Here is a 21,933-nt window from a genome sequence, read left to right as displayed (position 1 = left end):
TCTTAAACTGAGGGGCCCACAACTGGACACAGCACTCAGGATGTGGCTGAAAATCACACAGACCTGGCACTTGGGGGCATGGTGTAGCGAGCATCAAAGCGTGGGGTTGATGGTGAGATTTGATGACCTTAGAGGTGTCTTCCAGGCTCGGTGGCGGCGGCAGCAGAGCCCCGCGGGGCAGGGGCAGCAGAGCCCCGCGGGGCAGGGGCAGGGGCAGCAGAGCCCCGCGGGGCAGCAGGGGCAGCAGGGGCAGCAGAGCCGCGGCGCAGCCGAGCGCCGTCCCCGCCCCCTCGGCCGCCATTGGCTGCGGCGCGGCGGCTTTCCCGCGCGCGGGGCGCGGGAGCATGGCGGGAGAGCGCGCGCTGAGCCTGGTGCGGGAGCTGCGGCGGGCAGCGGACGGGCACCTGCCGCCCTTCCAGGTGAGCGGGCCGGGAAGGGACCCGGCGCCCAAGTCGGCGGAGCTGGGCAGCGGGACCGGGAGGGCACCGGGTGCCCAAGTCGGTGGGGCTGGGTGGCAGCCGCGGGGCCGGCAGCTGTCACTGACTGAGTCCGGCGTTGCAGACCGAGGTGCTGCGGCAGGCGCTGGAGGAGATGCGGGCGCTGTACGAGCGGAACCAGGCAGACGTGTGAGTTGTGGCGCCCGGGGCGGAGCGGTGCCGTGCCCGGCCCCGGCCCACAATTCGGTGAGGCGGCTCCTCCTTTCCTAGGTCCGATGCGAAGTCGGGACGGACGGATCTGATCTTCCTCATCCGCTTCCGGCACTGCTGCCTGCTGCGAAACCAGCGCTGCGTCCTGGCTTACCTGTGAGTGCGGGGGAGGTTGCCGCGGGGCGCCGGTTCGCCCCGCCGGGACCAGGTCCCCAGGCGTGGGTGCTGGGACTCCGAGCCAGCTCCTGCATTAGAGCAGGGCAGCTCTGCTCTCACTCTTTGTGCTCATCGCTGGCCGTACGAAACGCTGGCACAAATAGAAGCCCCTGCTCCTCCTCTTTAAAAGTTTAAAGTGCTGCAGAGGCCAATCACATGCTTCAGAGGAAGGCAGGTGGAGCAGCTCAGCTCTTTGCTCTGAGAGCAGAGGCATCGGTGCTGCCAGGGCTACTGCCAGCAGTGGTTGCAGCCACCAGCTGGTTTTGCCTCTTCCCCCAGGTACGATCGGCTGCTGCGGATCCGAGCGCTCAGGTGGGAGTGTGGCAGCGTCCTGCCAAACACCGTCCAGTTCCACATGTCCGCTGAGGAAGTGAGTCAGCCTTGCCTCAGGAACTCTGCCCCGTTTGCTCCTCCTGATGTCCTGTCTGTGTGGTAGAGTCAAAATAGGGTAGACTTCGCTTCCCCCACCATGAACGCGGCACTCGATGTCCCATTCGGTTTCTGTGGGGGTAATACACAACAAACACTGAGTGCAGGTCATGTTCTGCACTACTAAAGATCAGGTGGGCTTCACAGGACAGGCTCACAGAATGGGGCCTTTACATGCTGCTCTCAAGTGCTGTCTCCAGACCAATGTGCAGTGCTGATAACAGGAGCAGCACCTGCCCTACCCTGCATGTAGATTGCTCTGCCTCTGGAGCAGTTTTTCCCTCCTGCCTGGCACAAAGAAGCTGGGGAGCAGTGGTCTGACAGCATAAGCATCCAGATATCACAGGTCAGGAATGTAGTTCAGTATTAGCTCTGCTTTGAGGGATCATAGAACGGTTTAGGTTGAAAAGGACCTCAAAGATCATCCAGTGCCAACCCCCTGCCGTGGGCAAGGACACCTCCCACCAGCCCAGGTTGCTCAAGGCCTCATCCAGCCTGCCCTTGAACACCTGCAGGGAGGGGGCAGCCACAACTTCCCCAGCCAACCTGTGCCAGTGTTTCACCACCCTCACTGTTCACCTCTGCAGGTGGAGTGGTTCAATCGCTACAAAAAGTCTCTGGCTACCTACATGAGGTCAGTAGGAGGAGAGGAAGGGCTGGACCTTACACAGGACCTAAAACCTCCTAAAAGCCTCTACATTGAAGTAAGTACCTGAGAGGGGCCTACAAGAAAACTGAGGACTTTTCACAAAGGCTTGTACTGATGGATGAGAGGGAGTGAAGCTTGAGGAGGGCAGATTGAGACTAGAGACTAGGAAGAAATCCCTGGGAGGGAGGAGGCACTGGCAGAGGTTGCCCAGGCAAGCTGTGGATGCCTCCTCCCTGAAGGTGTTCAAGGCCAGGCTGGATGAGGCCTTGAGCAACCTCTGCTGGTGGTGGGAGGTGTCTCTGCCCATGGCAGGGGGTGGGCACTGAACGATGTCTAAGACCTCTCCCAACCCAAACTGTTGTATGAATCTGTGAATGTCTAAGTGCAAGGCTGCTGGTTTCTGTGAGCAACCCTTTTTGCCAACCTTCTTTTTTAAAGAGACCTTCACCCCCACCCCCCAGCAGAAGGTTTTGAAAGCACTGAAGCTTCCACAAATTTCTACACTTCACTCCTTACACTCTAGCTGCCACTTCTACTCCCTTAGTTTGCTGAGGGCTCAAAGCATGTTGGAAGTTGGCCTTCCAAGCCCACAGGCAGCTGGTGTGCTGGAGTGCCTGGTCTGAATCCCATTGAGGTACTGCAGCCTTTTGCAGAAACCTAACCCAGATCAGTTAGAAGCCTTGTTCCCAAGCTGGGCATTGTTCTCCTTCAGTGGCCTCTGATATAATCACAGAATTGTTTTGGTTGGAAAAGCCCAACCACTCTTTAACTCACCGAGCCTGGGGCTAAACCACAGTCCTTAGCACCACATCTCTGAAACACCTCTAGAGATGCACATTCAACCACCTCCATGGGAAGCCTGTGCCAGGCTTTTGAGAATCCTTTCAGGGAAGAAGTTTGTCCAACCTAAACCTCTCCTAGGGCAACTTAAGGCTACTTCCTCTCCTGCTGTTGTTATAGAGCCCAACCCCCACCTAGCTCATTTCAGGGAGCTGTAGAGAGCAATGAGCTCTGCCCTCAGCCTCCTCCACACTAAACACCCCCAGCTCCCTCAGATGCTCCTCCCCAGCCCTCTTCTCCAGCTTCCTTGCCCTTCTCTGAATCTGCTCTAGCACCTCAGTGTCCTTGAGCAAGGGGCCTAGAACTGAGCCTCCCAGGGCTGAGTGCCAGGGGTGCCTCATCCTGCTGGCCACACTACTCCTGATCTAGGCCAGGATGCTGGTGGCCTTCTGGGCCCTGGTGTTTTCTGTGGGGAAGCTGCTGACCTGAGGACTGTTTCCACTTCACAGGTGAGGTGTTTAAGGGACTACGGAGAGTTTGAGATCGATGATGGCACCACCATCCTGTTGAAAAAGAACAGCCAGGTACCTGTGGCAAGAGCATGATCCAGACCCTTTCTTTCACTTCACCCCCATGACCTCTCCCTGCCCATATCAGCTTCACAGCATTTCTGGATGCATAGTTCTTTGCACGTGCTGCAAGCTGTGTGGCCCAGGATAATGGTGGTGGTGGTTCAGCTCCAGTCAGTCTGGTCCCATGCTGCAGCAGGCATAGAGCACAGCAAAGAGCTGAGTGTGGGCAGCAGCAAGTCCAGGCTGCCTGGGTTTCATGGCAGGCTCTCTGTGTTTGTGTGCAGCACTTTCTGCCCCGCTGGAAATGTGAGCAGCTGATCAGACAAGGAGTCCTTGAGCACATCCTGTCATAGGCATGTAGGGCAGGAGGGACAACCCTGGTCTGCCTACAACAAGAACTACACTCCGGGCTGTACAGGACTGCAGACACCTCACTGTTTCTGCTGGGGGCATCCTGCCACTCCTCCCAACAGCCTCTGACACTTGGATGTGAAGATCAGCCCTACAGTTATGAAGTAAGCAACCCACACTGGCCAGGGTGCACACTCGTAATGTAGCAGCCCTGGGAAGCCTGCAGTGGCAGCTGGGGTTGGCACTGGAGGGGCAGAGGGTTCAGGAGCATTATCCATGCCCCACAGCCACAAGCAGGATTTGTCAGTGCATAGTCTGCATGGAGCAGTTCTTTGATCACACTGTGTCTGTGGGAGTAAGAGACCAACTTGCTGGGCTCCAGCAGCCAGGAGAGCTCCATGGCTGCAAAATAAAGAACTGCTTCAAGCTTGTAATTTGGTATTTTTCAAGAGTTCATGTTGTGTTCCTTTGACACAGGATAGGCTCAACCTACACTCACCTCACAAGGTGACTGGCTCTTGAGGTATCTCAGTTGTGCTGCTCTTCCAGTTGTCAGATGAGGTTGCAGAAGCTTCTTTCCAGGGGCAGACATGAAGCCTTGTCTCCCAGCAGAGGCCTCTAAGTGGTGCTTATGATGCCAAGCGAGTGAGCACTACAATCTGGGTTGTGGGGCTTCCTTCACAGCCTGTAGCCATTTCCTCTGCCCTGGCAGCCCCCAGGTAATCACCCCCTGCTCCACACGGAGGAGGGCAGGGGCACCATGCCAGCAATGCACAAGGGCAATGCTCTGGGCAGATCAGTCAATGTGGTAGTTGCTGAGTTGAACGCTTGTCTCTGTGGCCTTTCAGACTTCATTTTGCAAGAGCAGTACTCAACTGTCAATATGTGAAGGCCAATAAGGCAGGCAAGACCACACAGTTCACTCTCTATGTATCCTGGTCCCCTTTGAAGTAGTGCTCAGTAGAGGTCACCAACTTGGAGGCTTAAGCTGAAAAGTGGCTTTGCCCTCTGTCCTGCTCACCACTGAGCAAACCATCCAGCAACAGGTTGGTTTAGATTTTAGGCAAGAGTCTCCCAGGGCCAAGAGCAGCTGCAGGCAATCAAAGTTCACCCACAGTTGAAGGAGGCTACTGAAAGAGCATCCGAGATGGCAGGAGGTGGACATGTCAATGCCACAGCACAGCTCTCTTGCTTGTAGTGAGCCAGGCAAGGCAACCTGCAAGCCCTTCTGCCCTGGTTTGCCTGCTGAAGCAGCATGGCCCCAGCAGCAGCCCTCCACAGAGAGAAAGCATCTGCAGCAGTACAGCTCTGGTGGGATGACTGCCCTGAGCCACACCTGACCTCAGTGGCACATTCTGCCACTGAGCAAGGCAGCAGAGATGGTGTTTGCAGTGGGGAGATTCAGCTATCCACAGGAGCAGGTTCCTTAAAGGACTGTCTCTGTCCTCCATTTTCTGCTTTCCACTCACGCTGAAACAAGTCCTGGTGAGACCAGGCAGGACAAGGCTGATTTCCCAACCCAGCCACACCTCCCCTTCCAGACTTGACCTTGCTTTGGCAGAGGTCCATTCCAACCCCTACCCTTCCATGATTCTATGAGACCAGGGTCAGGGCTACCATGGTAGGTACTCCATCACCCACTCAGAGATGCTGGTGTGATTGTTCCAATGAGCTGCTTCAGAGCTGAGGCTTGCTCCTCCAACAGCTGGTTCTTCTCCTCGGTGCTCTTCTGCTTCAGCTCAGCTGCCTGCAGGGCCACTGCAAACCCCCTGTTCTCCTCGTGGAGGTCTTCAATCAGCAGTTTGTTCCTGGAGAGCTGGGCCTACAGCAAAGACAGAAGTCATGGAATGGTCTGGGTTGGAAGGGACCTCTGAAGGTCATATAGTCCAACCCCCATCCTGCAGGCAGCAGAGGCATCCTCCACTAGAGCAGCTGAGTCTTAAGGTTCAGTATGCCCAGGCAGGGTTCCCAGCCAGGCAGGGACACAGCAGCACTTAAGTCCTCTTGCACTCACCTGGGCATCTTTGAGCTGAGCCACTCTCTCTGCCAGCACAGCTTCAACACTCCTCAAACTCTGCTCCAGTCCCTCTGCCTGCTCCACAGCTGCCTGCAGTGGACAACAAAGCCTAATGTTGGTTCTTTCAAGCACTCACCTGGCCCCTGGCAAGCTGGATCATGCATTCCACTAGGGCTCCACTCACAGACATTCACACTCCCTGAAGGAGAGCAGGAGGGAATCGGTGGAGGTGGTGCAGGATGCAAAGAGCAGTGGGACAAGAGGCTACAGAGCAACACAAGTTTCCTTAGGTCAGCACCAGCTGGTTTGAAGAAGCAGAGGAAACAGCAGTGTTCTCCACAAAAACAAGCCAATGGCCTCCCCTCTCTCAGCAACATCCAGGGAGAGACACAGAGTCCTTGGATGCAGTTTCTGTGTCTGCTCTTTTTAATTTCTTAGGTTACAATTTGTTCCCACTTTGCCCAGGTCACTTAAGCCAATCCTGAAGCAAAGGACAACCTCACAAAACCCCACCACTTTGTTGCCCAGTGCCCTAGAGATAAAGCCACCTCACTGTTCAGGCTGCTTCTTCACACAGAGGGCTCAAACTTTCTTTCCCCAGCCTGAGCCAACATAGAGTTGGATAACTCTGGCTAACTCCTGCTCTTCTAGACACAAGGTGTGTGTCTGGGGTAGGTGAACTGGAGTGGGGAGGGCTCCTGTTTGGGTGCAGGGCAGTGACAAAGCTCATGAGGAATGAACACTGCAGCTGAATTTGAAGGTTAAGTACATTTTTTTCACGAAGACTCTTGTTAGACAGCATCATCTGCCCAACCCTCTGGTGGCTTCAACCACAGCTGCCTTCCAGGCTAGCAGCACTCCCTCCCTGCTACCCTGAACCAGGTTCCTGCAGTTCTCTGCTTACCTGGGTTCTGAGCAGCTGCCTGTGTGTCTGCTGAACCTGCAGGGTGAGGTCTTCCTGGAGGTGCTGAACCTTGCACTGTTCCTCTCTCAAGCTGCTCTGTAGCAGCTCAAACTGTTTCTTTGGCACCATGTTGCTGATCCAGGCTTCAGCCTGCTGCAGCTGCAGAGCATGCTGAGTCTGGGCTAGGCTCAGGCTGGCTTTGGCTTCACACAGCTGTAACAGAGAAAGGCCAATAGCTGGTTCCGGTTTTGCGCCAGCAACGAGACAGGCCCAGGGCATGCTGCATGTGAGGGGAGAGGTTAGAAACCTCCCTCAGCCCACACCTTGGCTCTCACACCATGGCCACAGCAAAGCTGCAGGGTCACAGCAGTGGCACTTGCTGGGCAGCCTGCAGAGCCAGGGATGGAGAGCAGCCAGAGCTGCAGGAGAATAAACTGGGAGCCCTTGCTGAGAGACACTCCCCTTGCCAAGCAGCAAGGAGCTAGAGCTGCTGGAGGGATCCCCTGGGAGGTATTCCTGGCACCAAGGGCCACAATGACAGGAGGCAGAGGGGCCTGCTCGCCTGGGTGTGTTAAGGCAGATCTCAAGCAAGCTGGGCTTCCATCCCTGCCTGCCCTCTGCTTCCAGCCACCAGCAAAGGGCAAAACTGGTACTGTGAAGCAGGTCTGGTCCAGCATTGCCCTAGGGCTACCGAGGGCTGGCTGGCATTGGCAAACTGTACTCTGGGAAGGCAGTGCATGAGCCCAGGGTAGGAGGCAGGACAGAGACATTAACACACCTGGAGGTTTCTCACATTGTCTCTCCTCTAGCCTAGAGGTCCTTGTTCCTCTGCTCTCATCACTTTGTTGCCCTCCCCTCAGACACAGCCTGCCCTTTGTCATCCTTGGCCAGCCCTTACCTGATCTTGCCACTCCTGTGAGCCATGGGGAACCACAGTGTGCTGGCTTAAGGCTAATTGGAATATTTTAATGAGAGAAATTAGATCATTGGCTGTGAAAAAGAAACCAGCAGTGATGTAGACATCTGTCTATGATGTAGACTGGATTGCTGAGGTTGATAAAAACATGAAACAGTAACAAAGTCTCTCAGTCTGTCTCTGGCTGTGGTTTGCTTCATTACCTTCTTTGGCCCGACCTGTATAACTCAATCTAATCATTCTCTTTCTGCTTTGGCATCTGACCCCTCTGTTTTCTCAAAGATTTATCATGTCAGCTTCCTGAGATAAGGGAGGAATGGACAGGGAAATTAGCTCAGAGCCAGCCTGCACACAAGGACAAGGGACACTGCAGGGGCAACTGTGAGCAAGAACCTTTCCCAAGCTGCCCCCAGATTGGTTTCAAATGTATCTGGGCAGGAGGCAGAGTCCTTTGTGCCACACAGAGAGGAAGAGGACAATCTTTTCTTCCTTGCAGATGATACTAAGCTAGAAGCAGGTGTGGATCAGCTGGAGGGCAGGACAGCCCTGCAGAAAGCCTTGGACAGGCTGGGTGGGCAGAGGCCAATGGGATGAGATTTAACAAAGCCAAGTGCAGAGTTCTACACTTCATCCAGAACAACCTCACACAGCACTACAGGCTGGGGACAGAGTAGCTGAGAGCAGCCAGACAGAAAGGGACCTGGGGGTGCTGGTAGAGAGTAGCTGAACATGAGCCAGCAGTGTGCCCAGGTGAGCAGGAAAGCCAACGGCATCCTGGCCTGGATCAGGAACTGTGTGGCCAGCAGGATCAGGGCAGTCCTCCTGCCCCTGTGCTCAGCACTGGTCAGGCCACACCTTGAGTCCTGTGTCCAGTTCTGGGCACCTCAATTCAAGAGAGATGTTGAGATGCTGGAAGGTGTCCAGAGAAGGGCAGCAAGGCTGGTGAGGGGCCTGGAGCACAGCACTGTGAGGAGAGGCTGAGGGAGTTGGGGGTGTGCAGCCTGCAGAAGAGGAGACTAAGGGCAGACCTCATTGCTGTCTACAACTACCTGAAGGGAGGTTTGTGGCCAGGTGAGATTGGTCTCTTCTCCCAGGCATCCAGGTGGCAGAGCAAGAGGACACAGCCTCAAGCTGTGCCAGGGCAGATTCAGGCTGGATGTTAGGAGGAAGTTCTTCACAGAGAGAGTGATTGGCATTGGAATGCGCTGCCCAGGGAAGTGGTGGAGTCCCCATCCCTGGAGGTGTTCAAGAAAAGCCTGGATGAAGCACTTAGTGCCATAGTTTAGTTGATTGGACAGGGCTGGGTGCTAGGTTGGATTGGATGAGCTTGGAGATCTCTTCCAACCTGCTTAATTCTATGATTCTAGGTAAGGTATCCAATGCAGGCCAATATTGGCGCCACTCAGCAGCCTGCCACTCACCTTCTCCTCTGAGGCCCTGAGTTGCTGTCGGAGCAGCTGCACCTCCATCCAACATGCTGCATGCTGCTGGTGCTGCTCCAGCTTTGTGGCCATCTCTGCTCTTTGTAGCCACTCAAGCTCTGCAGGTTTCTGGCTCTGCAGCTGGGCAGTGGCAGGGTGAGTGGCAGCCCCGTGCCCAGCAGCTTCACTGCCCAGCTGACACATCCTGATGTTCAGATGGGAGACCTCCACCTGGCTCTTCTCGATCTGGGAAAGGTTGAGGAAAAAGAAACACAACAATTTATCCAGAGACTTGGGGTGGGAAGAGAAGCAAGAGAGAATTAACCTGCCCCACTCTGGGGTTCCCACTCAGAACACTGCTGTCACTGCACAGCCTCGTAGGCACTCAGGACAAGGGCCCTCACTTCCCAAAGCCCAGGGGCCAAGTTCAAACAGCATTCCTGGGGAAGGAAAACCTGCAGACATTCAAGCTCAGCCTTGCTGTGTCCCTGTGCAGCCTGCTCTAGCTGGAGGTGTCCCTGCTGAATACAAGGGGTCAGCCGAGATGCCCTCTGAGGGTCCCTTCCAACCCAATGCCATCTAGTGAAGCCCAACCAGCACAGCCCCTCTCCAAAGCAGAAAAAGCAGGTGATGGGCAGCAGGTTAATGGAAGCTGAAGGCAGCACAGGCTAGCAAAGGCCACCCTGCATTGGTTCATGGCTCTCAAGAGCACAAAAGAGATGCCCAGAAACCAGGCTGTGGTTTTCAGTCAGGACAAACCCCAGGGACAAGGAACTAACAGTCTGCAACCTTGTCCATGGTCACAGATTCAGAGTGGGTTGTGTTAGAAAGGACCTCAAAGACCATGCAGCTCCAACCCCCTGCCATGGGCAGGGACACTTCCCACCAGCCCAGGCTGCTCAAGGCCTCATCCAACCCAGCCTTGAACACCTGCAGGGAGGGGGCAGCCATAACCTCCCTGGGCAACCTGTGCCAGTGTCTCATCACCCTCACTGGTAAGGATTTCTTCCCAAAATCCATCCTACATCTAATCTAATGTTGCACACAAGAATCTGGGTTTCAGTACAGGCTGGGGACTGATCTGTTGGAAGGCAGTGAAAGGGAAAAGGATCCTAGTAGATGGAAGGATGTCCATGAGCCAGAAATGTGCTCTGGTCTTGAGCCTCCTGGCCACCATTCTGGGGTGGATAAGAAGAGCTGCTGTGAGTAGGTCCAAGGAGGTTCTCCTGCTCCTCTACTCTGCCCTGGTGAGGCCAATTCTGGAACACTGTGTGTGTGTCAACCTCAGAGATTTTGTAGTAAAACCTTCCCTGCTCTGGAACCTTCTACTGGCTTCTGAGACACAGATTCTCCCTACTTGACAAGCTACAAAATTATTCAGATTCATGGAATAGTTTGGGTTGGAAGGGACCTTAAAGGTGATCCAGTTCCAACCCCCATGCCAAGGGCAGGGACACCTCCCACCAGCCCAGGCTGCCCAAGATCTCATCCAGCCTGACCTTGAAACACCTCCAGGGAGGGGACGTCCACAACCTCCCTGTGCAGCCTGTGCCAGAGCCTCCCCACTCTTACTGTGATGAAGCACCCACTCAAGGCAAGAGTGGGTTTGAACGTTTGAGGCACTGTTGCTGTTCTCTGGTAAGGATGTGCAATGTTTGTCCTCCTAAACCCTCCAGCCAGGAGCCTGTCACCTCGTGCTGACAGCTGCTTACCGACGCTCTCAGCTCTGCCACTTCTGCCTGCTCCTCCACCTTCTCGTTGCCCAAATTGTGTTTCCTGTGGGGGAGAGGCACACCATCAGCTTCAGAGAGCAGCAAACCATGACCCCCAGAGAAGGACCTCATTTCAAGGAGATGCACATCTGCCGTTGGGCTGCAGCAGGAGACAAAGCCAGGCCCTTACAGACACAGTTCTGAATTGATTCAGGAACAGGTTAGGTGCCTCTGCCCCAACTGACTCAGCCCAGGCTAGGGCAGACAGCTGGGGACAGCCGAATCACAGAACTGTCAGGGTTGGAAAGGACCTCATCTAGTTGGGCTGGATGACCTTGGAGGTCTCTTCCAACCTGCTTGATTCTATGACTCTAGTTCCAACTCCCCCTGCCACAGGCAGGGATACTTCCCACTAGAGCAGGTTGCCCAAGTCCTGCAACATTCCCAGAGGCCTAAAGCTCAGGGCATGAAGAACAGCTGGGGAGACAGCTTAGCAGCTCTGGGAACCACCTGCACCAGACACCCATCTCTTCTTGGATTTATGGCTCAGTGGGTGACCCCACTGCCCACCTCAAGCTTCCCAAGGCAGCAGGAGGCCACCAGCCAAAATATCTGTGTAGCAGAGCCCATCCTATCCTCTCAGCATGCCCAAACCCAGAGCTTTCCCCAAACCAGGCACTGCACCCTGTGCTCTGAACTGCCCAAATCCATCCCAGCACTGGCTGCTCCTGTGTGGGGTGAAGGATGTGAGAGTGCTGGTTTGCTCAAAAGTGAGCAAACAAAAGCTGAGCTTTGGGAAATGCTCTGTCTGAAGGCTGTTCCTTGTACCAGCACTTGCTAGGCACCCATCTGCTAGCCTCCTACAGCTCCTCTTACTCCTGGTGTTGGTTCCCCTTCTGTGCCAGCCTCAGCTTCTGCTGCAGGCTCCCAAGTTGACTTTTCAGAACAGAAAACACTGATAATGTCTGTATCATTCATTGGTTTGCTGAGAGGGAGAAAAAGCTAAAACAGAAACAATCTTCCCTCACTTCGTCCTGGGAGGTTGCCCTGTTTCTTTCTCCTTTGATCTGCTGCAATATCTCTAACAACTAACACCTAAGCTTTGCTGGCTTTTGTTTGTATGTCTGAGAGAGAGGGGGAGAAAGAGAGGGGCAGCTTTGAGCCCTTCTGGGCAGTTTCTTTGTCTGGGAGGGAGTTTGGATTTCTGTGTTACTTCTAATTTGTAGAGAACTGTAGCTATTTGTAAATATTCTTTATATATATGTGTGTGTTTGCTGTAAATAAAGCTTCAGCTTACTGCCAAGCCCCCTGAGCTGGTTTGGGAAATTTCAATAGTGTGTGTGTGGGAAGTTCCTAACCCACATTATGCTTCTTGAGTTAGTTTTACCTCACAGAGTGATAGAGATTGGAAGGGACTTCTGAAGATTGAGTCCAACTCCCCCTAGCCAAGACAGGTTCACCTAAAGAAGGTCACCCAAGAATATATCCAGGTGGGTTTGGAATGTCTCCAGAGGTGGAGACTCCACTGCCTCTTTGGAGAGTCTGCTTCAGGGCTCCAGCACCCTTCAATTGAGAAGTTCCTCCTTGTCTTTAGATAGAACTTCTTAAGAGTCTTCAAAACTTGCCATGTCCCTTTAAGTGCCTTCTGCACAGCTGGCTGCTAGGTTGGACTGCATGAGATTGGAGGTCTCTTCCAGCCTGACTGAGTCTATGATACTATGGAAGGACCAACACTGGGATGCTGCAGTACTCTCAACAAGCATACTGGTCTAGAGTCCCTGGTGCTGTCCTCACCCTCAGATGCAGGGACTTTGGAGGGACTTGTAACCCCACATCAGAGTACCAGGGTCAACAAAGAAGCCAATCAAGCAGCATCCTTCTCTTTGCCACCTGCTTTCCTGCCAGCCCAGAGATGCCATTGGCAAGGGGTGGGAGCACTCAGACGGTGCTGTGAAGGCTGAGGGGATCACATGTGGAGAGTGGGTTTTGGGGTTCTTGCCTGGTTTATGACTCCTTCGGAGAACAAGGTGACTCACACAAGCTTCCCATCATAGCTCTAACACCCACCTACTGCTGGGCAAGGCAAAGAAAACAGAGGCACAGCCAGCTACAGCCATGTCAGCAGTCCCAGCTCTCTGACCACACTCCCACGGGAACTAAAAGACACATGGAGGACAGCAAGACAGAACACAGCTGCTGTCATGGAGTATCAAGAGAGAACACAGCTGAAGAAGAAGAGTGGAGGGTGAGGTGAATGGAGAACTGGCTACACAATAGAGCCCAGAGGGTCATCATGGTGGTTCAGGGTCCACATTGAGACCCAGGGGTCAGTGCTGGGTCCAGTCCTGTTCAACATCTTCATCAGTGACCTGGCTGAAGGGACAGAGTGGCCCCTCAGCCAGTCTGCTGCTGAGACAGAGCTGACAGCCCTCATGCTGCACTGCCATTCTGCAGCCTGTGTAGATCTGGCTGAGCTGGGCGCAGGGAACCTCATGGAGTTCAGCAAGGGCAGGGTCCTGCATCTGGGGAGGAACAACCTCCTGCAGCAGGACAGGTGTGGGGGGATCTGCTGGGGAGCAGCTGCACAGAGAAGGACCTGGGAGTGCTGGGTGATAAGAAGTTGTCCATGGCACAGCAATGTGCCCTGGTGCCCAAGAATGCCCAGAGTATACTCAGGTGCATTAAGAGTGTGGGGCCTGCAGGTCGAGGGGGTTCTCCTACCCTGCTACTCAGCCCTAGTTAGACTACACCTGAAATACTGTGTCCAGTTCAGGGCTCCCCAGTTCAAGAGGGACAGGAAAATACCTGAGACAGTCCAACAGAGGCTATGAGGATGATGAAGGGACTGGATCATCTCTCCTACAAGGGAAGCCTGAGAGCCCTGAGGCTGTTTAGTCTGAAGAAGGCTGACAGGGGATCTTATCAGCTCTTCTCCCTCCTGGTCCAACTGCTACCCTGGATGGTAAATGTCTTTGGTGTGCTACTCTCCCACCTTGGCCTGCATCATCCCCTACCTCTCCTCCAGCTGCAGGCCCCACACACACTTTTGCTCTTTCAGGCTATCAATTTCAGCCCAGTACTTTGCAACTGTTTCCTCCAGGTCTCTTTTCTGGTCTTGCATCTTTTGCAGCTCAGCCTTGAAGCTTTCCTCGCTGTCCTTCCTCTCTCTCTCGAAGTTCCTCCTCATTAACTCAACTTTCTCCTCGTAATAATTGACCTGTTGGGAGCAGAGAGGAGATGGATTTCAGTACCGTGTTCCCATGGGCTTCCCTCTCCACCACTAACTCTAACTCAGAGCAATCTATTGATGCCTCTCAACAAGGGACACCCTCCAGGCACTTCTGATCCCTACCACGTTTAGGGCACTTACCAGCCTGAGGCAACAGCCTCTAACAAGCAGGTATCAGTGGGTCCCAGCTCTTCCCAGCAAGCAGCACAGCTCTCCCCTTTCTCCTTCTTTGTAAGGCATACCAGAGAGGGGAAGGGAGAGGCCATAGCATCATTCACCACTGCTCCTCATACCTGTACTCCATCCTCCAAAGCAGGCCCTTGCCCAGAGTGTTCCCCCATAAGGAGCAAGACCCACACAAATACTTTGCAAGGTGACAAAGATTTCAACAAAACATTTACCAGCCAGAGAGGGCTCCAAATCCTCCTGCCAGCTGAGATGGGCGGAGAAAGCACAAGCAGTAACCCAGCAGAGAGACATGTGGCACCACCCTGCTCCCCAGCCTGACATCTCCAACAAGGCTTCCCAGAGCAGATGCTCTACCAGGTGCTTACCAAGCAGTTATGCCAAAAAGTTGGGACACCTCCCCCCACACCCTCACCTTGGTTTCCAGCTGCACCTTCAGGTCCTGCAGCTGTTCCTGCAGCTGCTCCACTGCAAGTGATGCCTCTGTGCACGCAGAAGGTGGAAGCAGAGGGCCGGCAGAGCTGCAGACTGGCAAAGAGGAGTCTGGTGAGGACACACCTACAAGACAGGACAGGGCTGCTTCTTCTGGTCAGGATGGCTGCAGCCAGTCAAGTCCATCCAATCCCAGATATTGGAGAGCCCCTACGTGGCAACCAGTCCCAGGGCTGCAACAGTCTTTTTGGGGCCACAAGCTTTTTACCTAACGCTCAGCTTGAACCTCCTCAGCTGTAGCTGGGGGCTGCTTCCTCTGATATAGTTCCCTCAACACCCTCAGCCATGAAATCCTGCCAGCTAGTCCACAGGTTACCATTACCAGCTTGTGAGTTGGAAGAGCCTCCTTCCTTCAGCCTCACCTCCCTCCTCCCTACCCATCGCCTCCTTCTTCCCTCTCCATGCCTGTCCAATACCAGAACTGTGAGCAGCACCACAAACCACCCCACACTGCCATGGAAGCTCTAGAGGGAGCCTCATAACTGTTGAGAAGATGAAGAGGCACCAAACCCTCCTGCATTCTTACCTGCTGCTGGCAGCTCCCTCTCAGCCTTGCTCTCCTGTAGCTGGAGAAGCAGCCTCTCCAGCTCCCTTTGCAGCACTCCATTCTGCTCCCACAGCACCTGAAACACAGACTGCTCATGATGCAGCTACAAAGCACCCCAGGGCTGAGGAGAGCCAAGCACTCATGGCTCCCAGCAGCTATGTGCACCCAGGGTCCCCTGCAGTATGAGGAGCAGAGCTCCCTCACCAGCACAACTGAGGAAGAAGGCTGGGGGATTTTCCTCCCCAAACAGGCAGAGGAGAATTTGGAAGAGCAAGAAAATACAAGCCCAGATTACCTTGACCACCACCCTTAGACACTAAAGCATGAAGAGCCACAAACAGCTGCATGCAAAAAGCACACAAAACCAGAGTTGTTTTTTTCCTGCAGTCATCTCAAAAAGAGTTGGACTTCCTGAGGCTTCTCCTGATCTAAATGTGACCATTGCTGGTGACCACCAGGCAAGGAACACCACCATGACCTCCAGAAGATCCCTCACAGTGCCCAGAGGTTTGCATTCACATCCTCAAGACACTGCTGGTGGGTACCTGGGCTAGCAAATAAGCACTCCAGCATGCAGGCAAGGCAACAGCATGACTCAGGGTGAAACAAGCCCCCGCAGGGCTCTGGAAGGGAACACTTCCAGGTTACAAAACAAAGCAGGGCAAGAAAGTGCTGATCCCATGGGAAGCACAGCACGAGGCAGGTTCTGCTGCCTGCTTAGCACAGAGACACCCTCAGAGGCCAGCACAAGAGTTTATCAAACAGTCTCAGTGTCCACAGGAGCCTGCAGCAAGGAATCCCATCCTGCTAGGAGCCAGCACAAGGAGCTGCTTCCATGAAGGGGGCTGGAGATGGGCAGCTGCTTGTTTCACTTTGCACTCACCACCCCACAGTGGAATCATAGAATCAAGCAGGTTGGAAGACACCTCCAAGCTCATTCAGTCCAATCTATCACTTAGCCCTGTGATAATCAACTAAACTATGGCACTAATTGCCCCATCCAGTCTTTTCTTGAGCACCTCCAGGGATGGCAGCTCCACCACCTCCCTGGGCAGCCCATTCCAATGCCAATCACTCTTCTGCCAAGAACTTGCTCCTAACATTCAGCCTAGACCTCCCCTGGCACAACTTGAGACTGTGTCCCCTTGTTCTCTTGCTGGCAGAAGAGCCCAACCCCACCTGGCTACAACCTCCCTTCAGGTAGTTGTAGACAGCAATGAGGTCTGCCCTGAGCCTCCTCTTCTGCAGGCTGCACACCCCCAACTCCCTCAGCCTCTCCTCACAGTGCTGTGCTCCAGGCCCCTCACCAGCCTTGCTGCCCTTCTCTGGACATCTTCCAGCACCTCAACATCTCTCTTGAATTGAGGAACCCAGACCTGGACACAGCACTCAAGGTGTGGCCTGACCAGTGCTGAGCACAGGGGCAGGAGGACTGCCCTGATCCTGCTGGCCACACAGTTCCTGATCCAGACCAGGATGCCATTGGCTCTCCTGGCCACCTGGGCACACTGCTGGCTCATGTTCAGCTACTCTCTACCAGCACCCCCAGGTCTCTTTCTGTCTGGCTGTTCTCCAGCCACTCTGTCCTCCTCCTCCTCCATTCTGCCTCCCTCTAGTCTGTCCCCTGTCAGCAGATAGCAAATTACATTCCATATGCTGCCACTGAGGAAATTGATGGGCTGCAAGAGACTACTAACTAGGACACTTCCAAAGCTCTTAATCAATAAATATTATTGAGTGGATATAAACAAATGCAAACCCAGTTTGTTTGACCTACATTCTGAACAAAAAGCAGAAGGGGAGAGGGGCTGACAGCATTCAACAAGAGTAAGAGATTAACCTGAGTGGTTGCCTTCACATGGAAGGTGAAGCCTGAAGGCCAAACCACTCCAGCTGTCAGCATTCTGAGCCTTGGTGCTTCTGTGGGGCTGGACATGGTGATGTAAAGAGAGGAAACCCCTTCCCACCTCAGATGTACCTGAAACCTTGAGGGAAATTCTTTGTCAAGCAGCAGGGTCTTGAGGGAGAGTGGTCTAGCACTGCTTTGGAGACAGCCCCTGGCAGGCAGGGAGCAGAAGAAAAGTGGAATAATATCTCATGGTGATGGCTCTGAATTCAAATCAGGGTGATCCTGCAGCAGGGCTTGGACTCAGTGATTTCTAGAGGTGCCTTCCAAGCCCTAACCCTGTGATTTTATGATTCATGGAAGACTCTAGGGTTGCTCTATGAAAGGAAAGACTACAGCACCAAGCATCTTCAACCCTCTGATGCCATCGGGAGCAGTGCTGTGCTGGATACTGCTGCAGCACGTTACTGCTTCTGCACCCATGAAATGGTCTGGCTCCAGCTGGGGAGGCACACGCTAAGGTACTGTTAGCTACTCAGCAGTGTTCCCAAGCCACCAGCAGCACCTGGAAAAGGGTCATAAGCACAGGACTAGGGAGCCAAGGCACAAAGCATGCAGCAACTCACCACAGCAAGAGACATGAGGGAAGCAGAGTCTGTGCCCTGCCCCGGGAAGCTCAAGGCTCTGGGCAGGAGCAAGGCTACCTGCAGGAGGTAAGGCACACACACCAGGTTCCTAGCCAGGCTCACCTTGACTCTCTAGCAGAGCTCAGCAGCAACAGGTTTTGTAGGGATTGTTAAAGTAGGGGCAAGAAGGAAGGAGAGAAAAGCAAAAGAATTTAGCTGATAAAGTGCCTTTCAAAGAACAGCTTTCTCCTTCAGTTCAAGAACTGTACCAGAGCCCAGGATGGTCTGTCCTTACAGACCAAAACCAAACACCAGAGCCTATGGCTATGAGGTGGCTGGAAGGGAAGAATTTAGGACCCACCCATACTCCCACCTCATTGGTATCCCAGTAACCAAATCGACCTCTGGAGGGCTGCTTTACTGGAGAGCACAGCTATCTCCTGCCAAAGGCCTGAGCAGAGCAAGAGGTCAGTTGGAAGGGACCTCAGAGATCATCTATCCCACCCACTCCTGCCATGGCCAGGGACACCTCTCAACTAAAGTTGGTTGCTCAAGGACTCATCCAGCCTGGCCTTGAACACCTCCAGGGAGGAGGCAGCTACAACCTCCCCGGGCAGCCTGTTGCATAGACTCACCGCTCTTGTACTTCATCCCAAGATCCAGTCTAAACCTGCTCTCCCTCATCTTCTAATCATTCCTCCTAATCCTGTTGCTAAAATGTCCCTCTGTAGCCTTCCTGTAGCCTCCCTTCAGATATTGGAAGGCAGCCCCAAGGTCCCGCAGGAGTCTTTTCTCCAGGCTGAACAGCCTGAGCTGCCTCAGCTCATCCTCATAGCAGAGGGACAGCCCTCACTGCACTCTGATCAGGGCTGCCTCCCTCCTCTCCCCTAGGTGGAGGTGCCCAGTGGCTGTGCACTGCTGGAGAGCTGCCCGCTGGTACCTGGCACTGCCGCTCGTACTCCAGGACAAGCTCTGCAAAGCACTCACTCTGCTTCTGGAGCTGCAGGCTGCGAGGCTCCTCCTGGCCCAGCTGCACAAGCACAAAGAAGCACAGCTGGTCAGGGCAATCCTCACCTCTCCAAACACTACTGATCATCTAAACCACCGACTCAACAGGAGAGGTGCTACTGACACCTGTGGGATGGGTCAGATGCTGAAAGAGGAGGGAAAAAAAACAGGCTTCTGCAGGGTGAGAGGCACCAAAGTACAGGCAGGTTGGTTTCCCTGGACCACAGACTCTCCTTTTTACCCAGGTGCCCCTCTGGAGGGAAGATGCTTCAAACCAAGCCTCTATTTCACTCCTCTTGCAAAAGAAAGCTTCTCTTCTCTGCAAACCAAACTCCAAAGGTCTCCCTGGAAGACTGCAGATGCATGGAATCTGCTACAAACTTTTCTCATTGTTTTACTGGGATTTCTTTCCCCCAGATTTGAAGAGCATACATTAAATGCCAGCATTTTCTCTTTTCAGGTTGTCATTAACCTGCAGGAGAGTTCCAAGAGGGGGAGGCCATAACAAGTGACTCCAAATACACAAGATTTAATAGAAAAGGGTCAATCTTTTGCTGAGTTCCTACTTCACTGCAACAGGGAAAGAAAAGCTACCTTGTCCTTCACCACACAGCTGAGCTCTTTCTGCAGCTTCAACACCAGCTCCTCAGAGGCTGCCAGTTTCCCAGACATCTCTGTGACCCTATTTTGCAACTGTGTGTTCTCCTGCAGACAAAAGGGAGAAGATCCTCTTGACGTTGTGGGTCCTCACCTCACAGGGCAGCCTCATGAGCCAGAAGGCTTCAGTAGGATGGTGTAGAACAAGTGGCATGTCAGCATGCCAAGGATAGCACAGCTCCCAGGAGAACCTGCTTTGGACAGCACACTGCTGACACACCCCCCACGGGCTGGGCTTTGGCTCATCTCTCTATAGGACAGACTTAGGAGTGCTAAGTAGCCCTCACAGCCTCATCTCTAGCTGCGTTTCAAAAAACTATGGTTTCCCTCACAGCCAACAAAAGGCAGCAAGTCTTGAGTTATCTTCACCTGCATTTCTAAGCTGAAGGGCACTGAGAAAATTCCAGGCATGCAGACACCATCATCTCTGCCTTTGGCATGGTTTCTGGCATGGTTTTAGCCTCAGCCATCAAGCGTTCAGGTATTACCAAGGGCCAAACCACTCCCAAGAGGCAACGCAGGAATTTCATCATGTCATGGCAAGGGAACAAGCTCTGTGTTTAGACCAAGAGTGTAGCTGATGATAAAACTTCTGGTTTTCCCAGAATGAGCAACAAAACCCACACCCCCTTGTCACCACCTCTGCTTAGCCTCCTTGAAGCAATGAAGATGCTGAAATCAGGTCAGTTCCCCTTACCTTCATCATGTGATTCAGCCTCCCTTGCAAGCTGACCCCTTTGCCCTGGAGGATCTCTGTATCGGCCTCCAGCTTCACTTGGTGACTGAGTGCTTCCTGCAACAGCAGGTCTTTTGCTTCTATTGCTGCCTGAAAATCCCTGGAGGGAAAACCCAACATGGTTGAGGCACCTAGAATATGGTCTCAGATGGCCAAAAGGTTCAGACCCACCCCCTCACCACACAGAAAGCAGAAGATGAGGCTGCTGGGAATATAATGTGCCACAAGAGATCTTCAGGGCCTTCTCTGCACAATGAGAGAGATTCACAAAAGGAGACCAGAGTAGGAGGGAGAGACTGGATACATGCAGAGGAAAACAATTTTCTCTGCCCTGCCAAAACAAGCCCTCCTACTTGAGCTTGCTCTGGGTGTGCTCAAGAGCAATGTGCTGCTGGTCCAACTCCCTGCCAAGCTGCAGGCAGCGTCTCTGCGCTTTCTCCAAGGCCAGCCTCGCCTGGTCCCTCTCATTGGCCACCTTCCTCACTTGGATCCTGCAGGCACAGACAGCAGTGCATCAGGAGGCGCCTCAGGCACCCCACAGAAGGGCCCCCCTCACAGGGAGCCACACCTTACCTGAGGCACAGCAGTTTGTACCCATAGGAGGTGACAAGCTCATTCTGAGGCCTGCTCCTGGGCACCCTGCTGTCCACAGCTGCAGGCAGCTCTGTGGGGCTCCGCTGCTCTTCCATGCTGTTACTCAGCCTCTGCAAGGACAGCACAGGTGGGAATCTGACAGAACCAAGAGGGCTCCTGTTGTTACACCACCTCATCACGTCCAGCCTTTCAGAGACCCCTCTCCAGCTCACACACAGGCCTAGATCAAACCACCCCTGGAGTGACCAAAGCCTGCCACCCCATCAGAAACATAAACCTGACTGCAAGTGCCTCTTTCACCCTAAACAGCTGCTGGCCAAACAGAAAAGCATTGCTGTTCATCTCACCTACCACCACTGCTCAAGGCAGCACCAGTACCCTGGAGAACTTCCTTTAAGTTCTCCCACAGCTCAGCTGGCAACAGCAAGCTCAGGCACAGCAAACCCAGCACCATGGCTGGTGGTGCCAGTGATGGAAACGAGTCCATACAGCAGGGCTGGAAAGACAGACTGCCTCCCTGCACTGTCTCCTCTGAGCTCAGCTGGAAAACGAGCAGAGGGGCAGGTTCACCTAGACCAGTCTGCCCAGGACAGCAGTGCCCAGGTGCAGCCTGAAAGGCTCCAGGGAAGGAGGCGCCACAACTTCTCCGGGCAGCCTGCTCCAGCAGCCTGACAGCAAAGAAGCTTTTCCTTAGGCTTGAGAGCAGTCTCCTGTGCTCCAGTTGGTGCCCGTTGCCCTTCACCGTACCCCTGGACACCCCCGAGAAGAGGCCAGCTCCATCCCACCACTGAAATACTGATCAGCACTGATGAGACTCCCCCCTCAAGCTGCTCTTCGCCAGGCTGAACAGCACCAAGCCTCTCAGTCTCTCCTCTCAAGAGGCTTTCTCGTCTCCTAACCATCCCTGCGGCTCACTGCTGGACTCTCGCCAGCAGCTCCTTGTCTCTCCTCAACTGGGGAGCCCAGAACAGGACACGACAGGCGCCCTCCCTTGCCAAGGCGTTTTAGTAAGGCCTCAAGCTCCCACACGAACAACCAGGCCGCGCCGGCACCGGCCCACAGCGCAGGCAGCATCTCTGCATGCCGCAGGCTGGCGCGGAACCCTCAGATGTGCCACACAGGGCAGGGCAGGGCAGCGCAGCGCAGCACAAACCCGCCGCGGGCCCCAACCGTTCCCGCCCCGCACTCACCGCGCATGGGCGCGCCCCGGCCTCTGCGCCGATTTGTGTGCACCGCGCATGGGCGCGCCCCGGCCGCAGCCCCGAGCTACACCCAACCGCGCCTGCGCACCCCCCGGCCTCTGCGCCGATTTGTGTGCACCGCGCATGGGCGCGCCCCGGCCGCAGCCCCGAGCTACACCCAACCGCGCCTGCGCACGCCCCGGCTTCTGCGCCGATT

General features: G+C 54.3%; 2 protein-coding genes across 3 annotated transcripts; one reads left to right on the top strand and one right to left on the bottom strand.

Moving 5' to 3' along the window:
- Window positions 1-304: 304 nt before the first annotated feature.
- On the top strand, window positions 305-4,078 carry GINS1 (GINS complex subunit 1). The gene is made up of 7 exons (XM_064146284.1): window positions 305-419; window positions 562-626; window positions 708-803; window positions 1,143-1,233; window positions 1,880-1,996; window positions 3,231-3,305; window positions 3,578-4,078. Exons 1-7 carry the CDS (start codon window positions 345-347, stop codon window positions 3,644-3,646), a joined length of 588 nt encoding a protein of 195 aa, XP_064002354.1. The 5' UTR covers window positions 305-344; the 3' UTR covers window positions 3,647-4,078.
- Window positions 4,066-21,888, bottom strand: LOC135176862 (ninein-like protein). Of its 2 annotated transcripts, XM_064146275.1 has the most exons (14): window positions 21,726-21,888; window positions 20,515-20,670; window positions 20,295-20,432; window positions 19,903-20,041; window positions 19,143-19,253; window positions 18,481-18,570; window positions 15,048-15,144; window positions 14,445-14,587; window positions 13,629-13,831; window positions 10,615-10,678; window positions 8,903-9,148; window positions 6,566-6,778; window positions 5,659-5,751; window positions 4,066-5,466 (listed from the first exon to the last, which is right to left on the bottom strand). In XM_064146275.1, exons 1-14 carry the CDS (start codon window positions 21,860-21,862, stop codon window positions 5,278-5,280), a joined length of 2,019 nt encoding a protein of 672 aa, XP_064002345.1. In that variant the 5' UTR covers window positions 21,863-21,888; the 3' UTR covers window positions 4,066-5,277. The 2 variants fall into 2 exon arrangements, with proteins under 2 accessions (XP_064002345.1, XP_064002346.1); XM_064146276.1 differs by lacking the exons at window positions 20,295-20,432; window positions 20,515-20,670.
- Between the last annotated feature and the right edge of the window lie 45 nt (window positions 21,889-21,933).

Source organism: Pogoniulus pusillus, chromosome 7 (genome assembly GCF_015220805.1).
Source record: "Pogoniulus pusillus isolate bPogPus1 chromosome 7, bPogPus1.pri, whole genome shotgun sequence".
In the NCBI taxonomy this organism is placed as follows: Eukaryota; Metazoa; Chordata; class Aves; order Piciformes; family Lybiidae; genus Pogoniulus; species Pogoniulus pusillus.
Note: the sequence above shows the minus strand (reverse complement) of the source record. Positions and strands in the feature narration are given on the sequence as shown.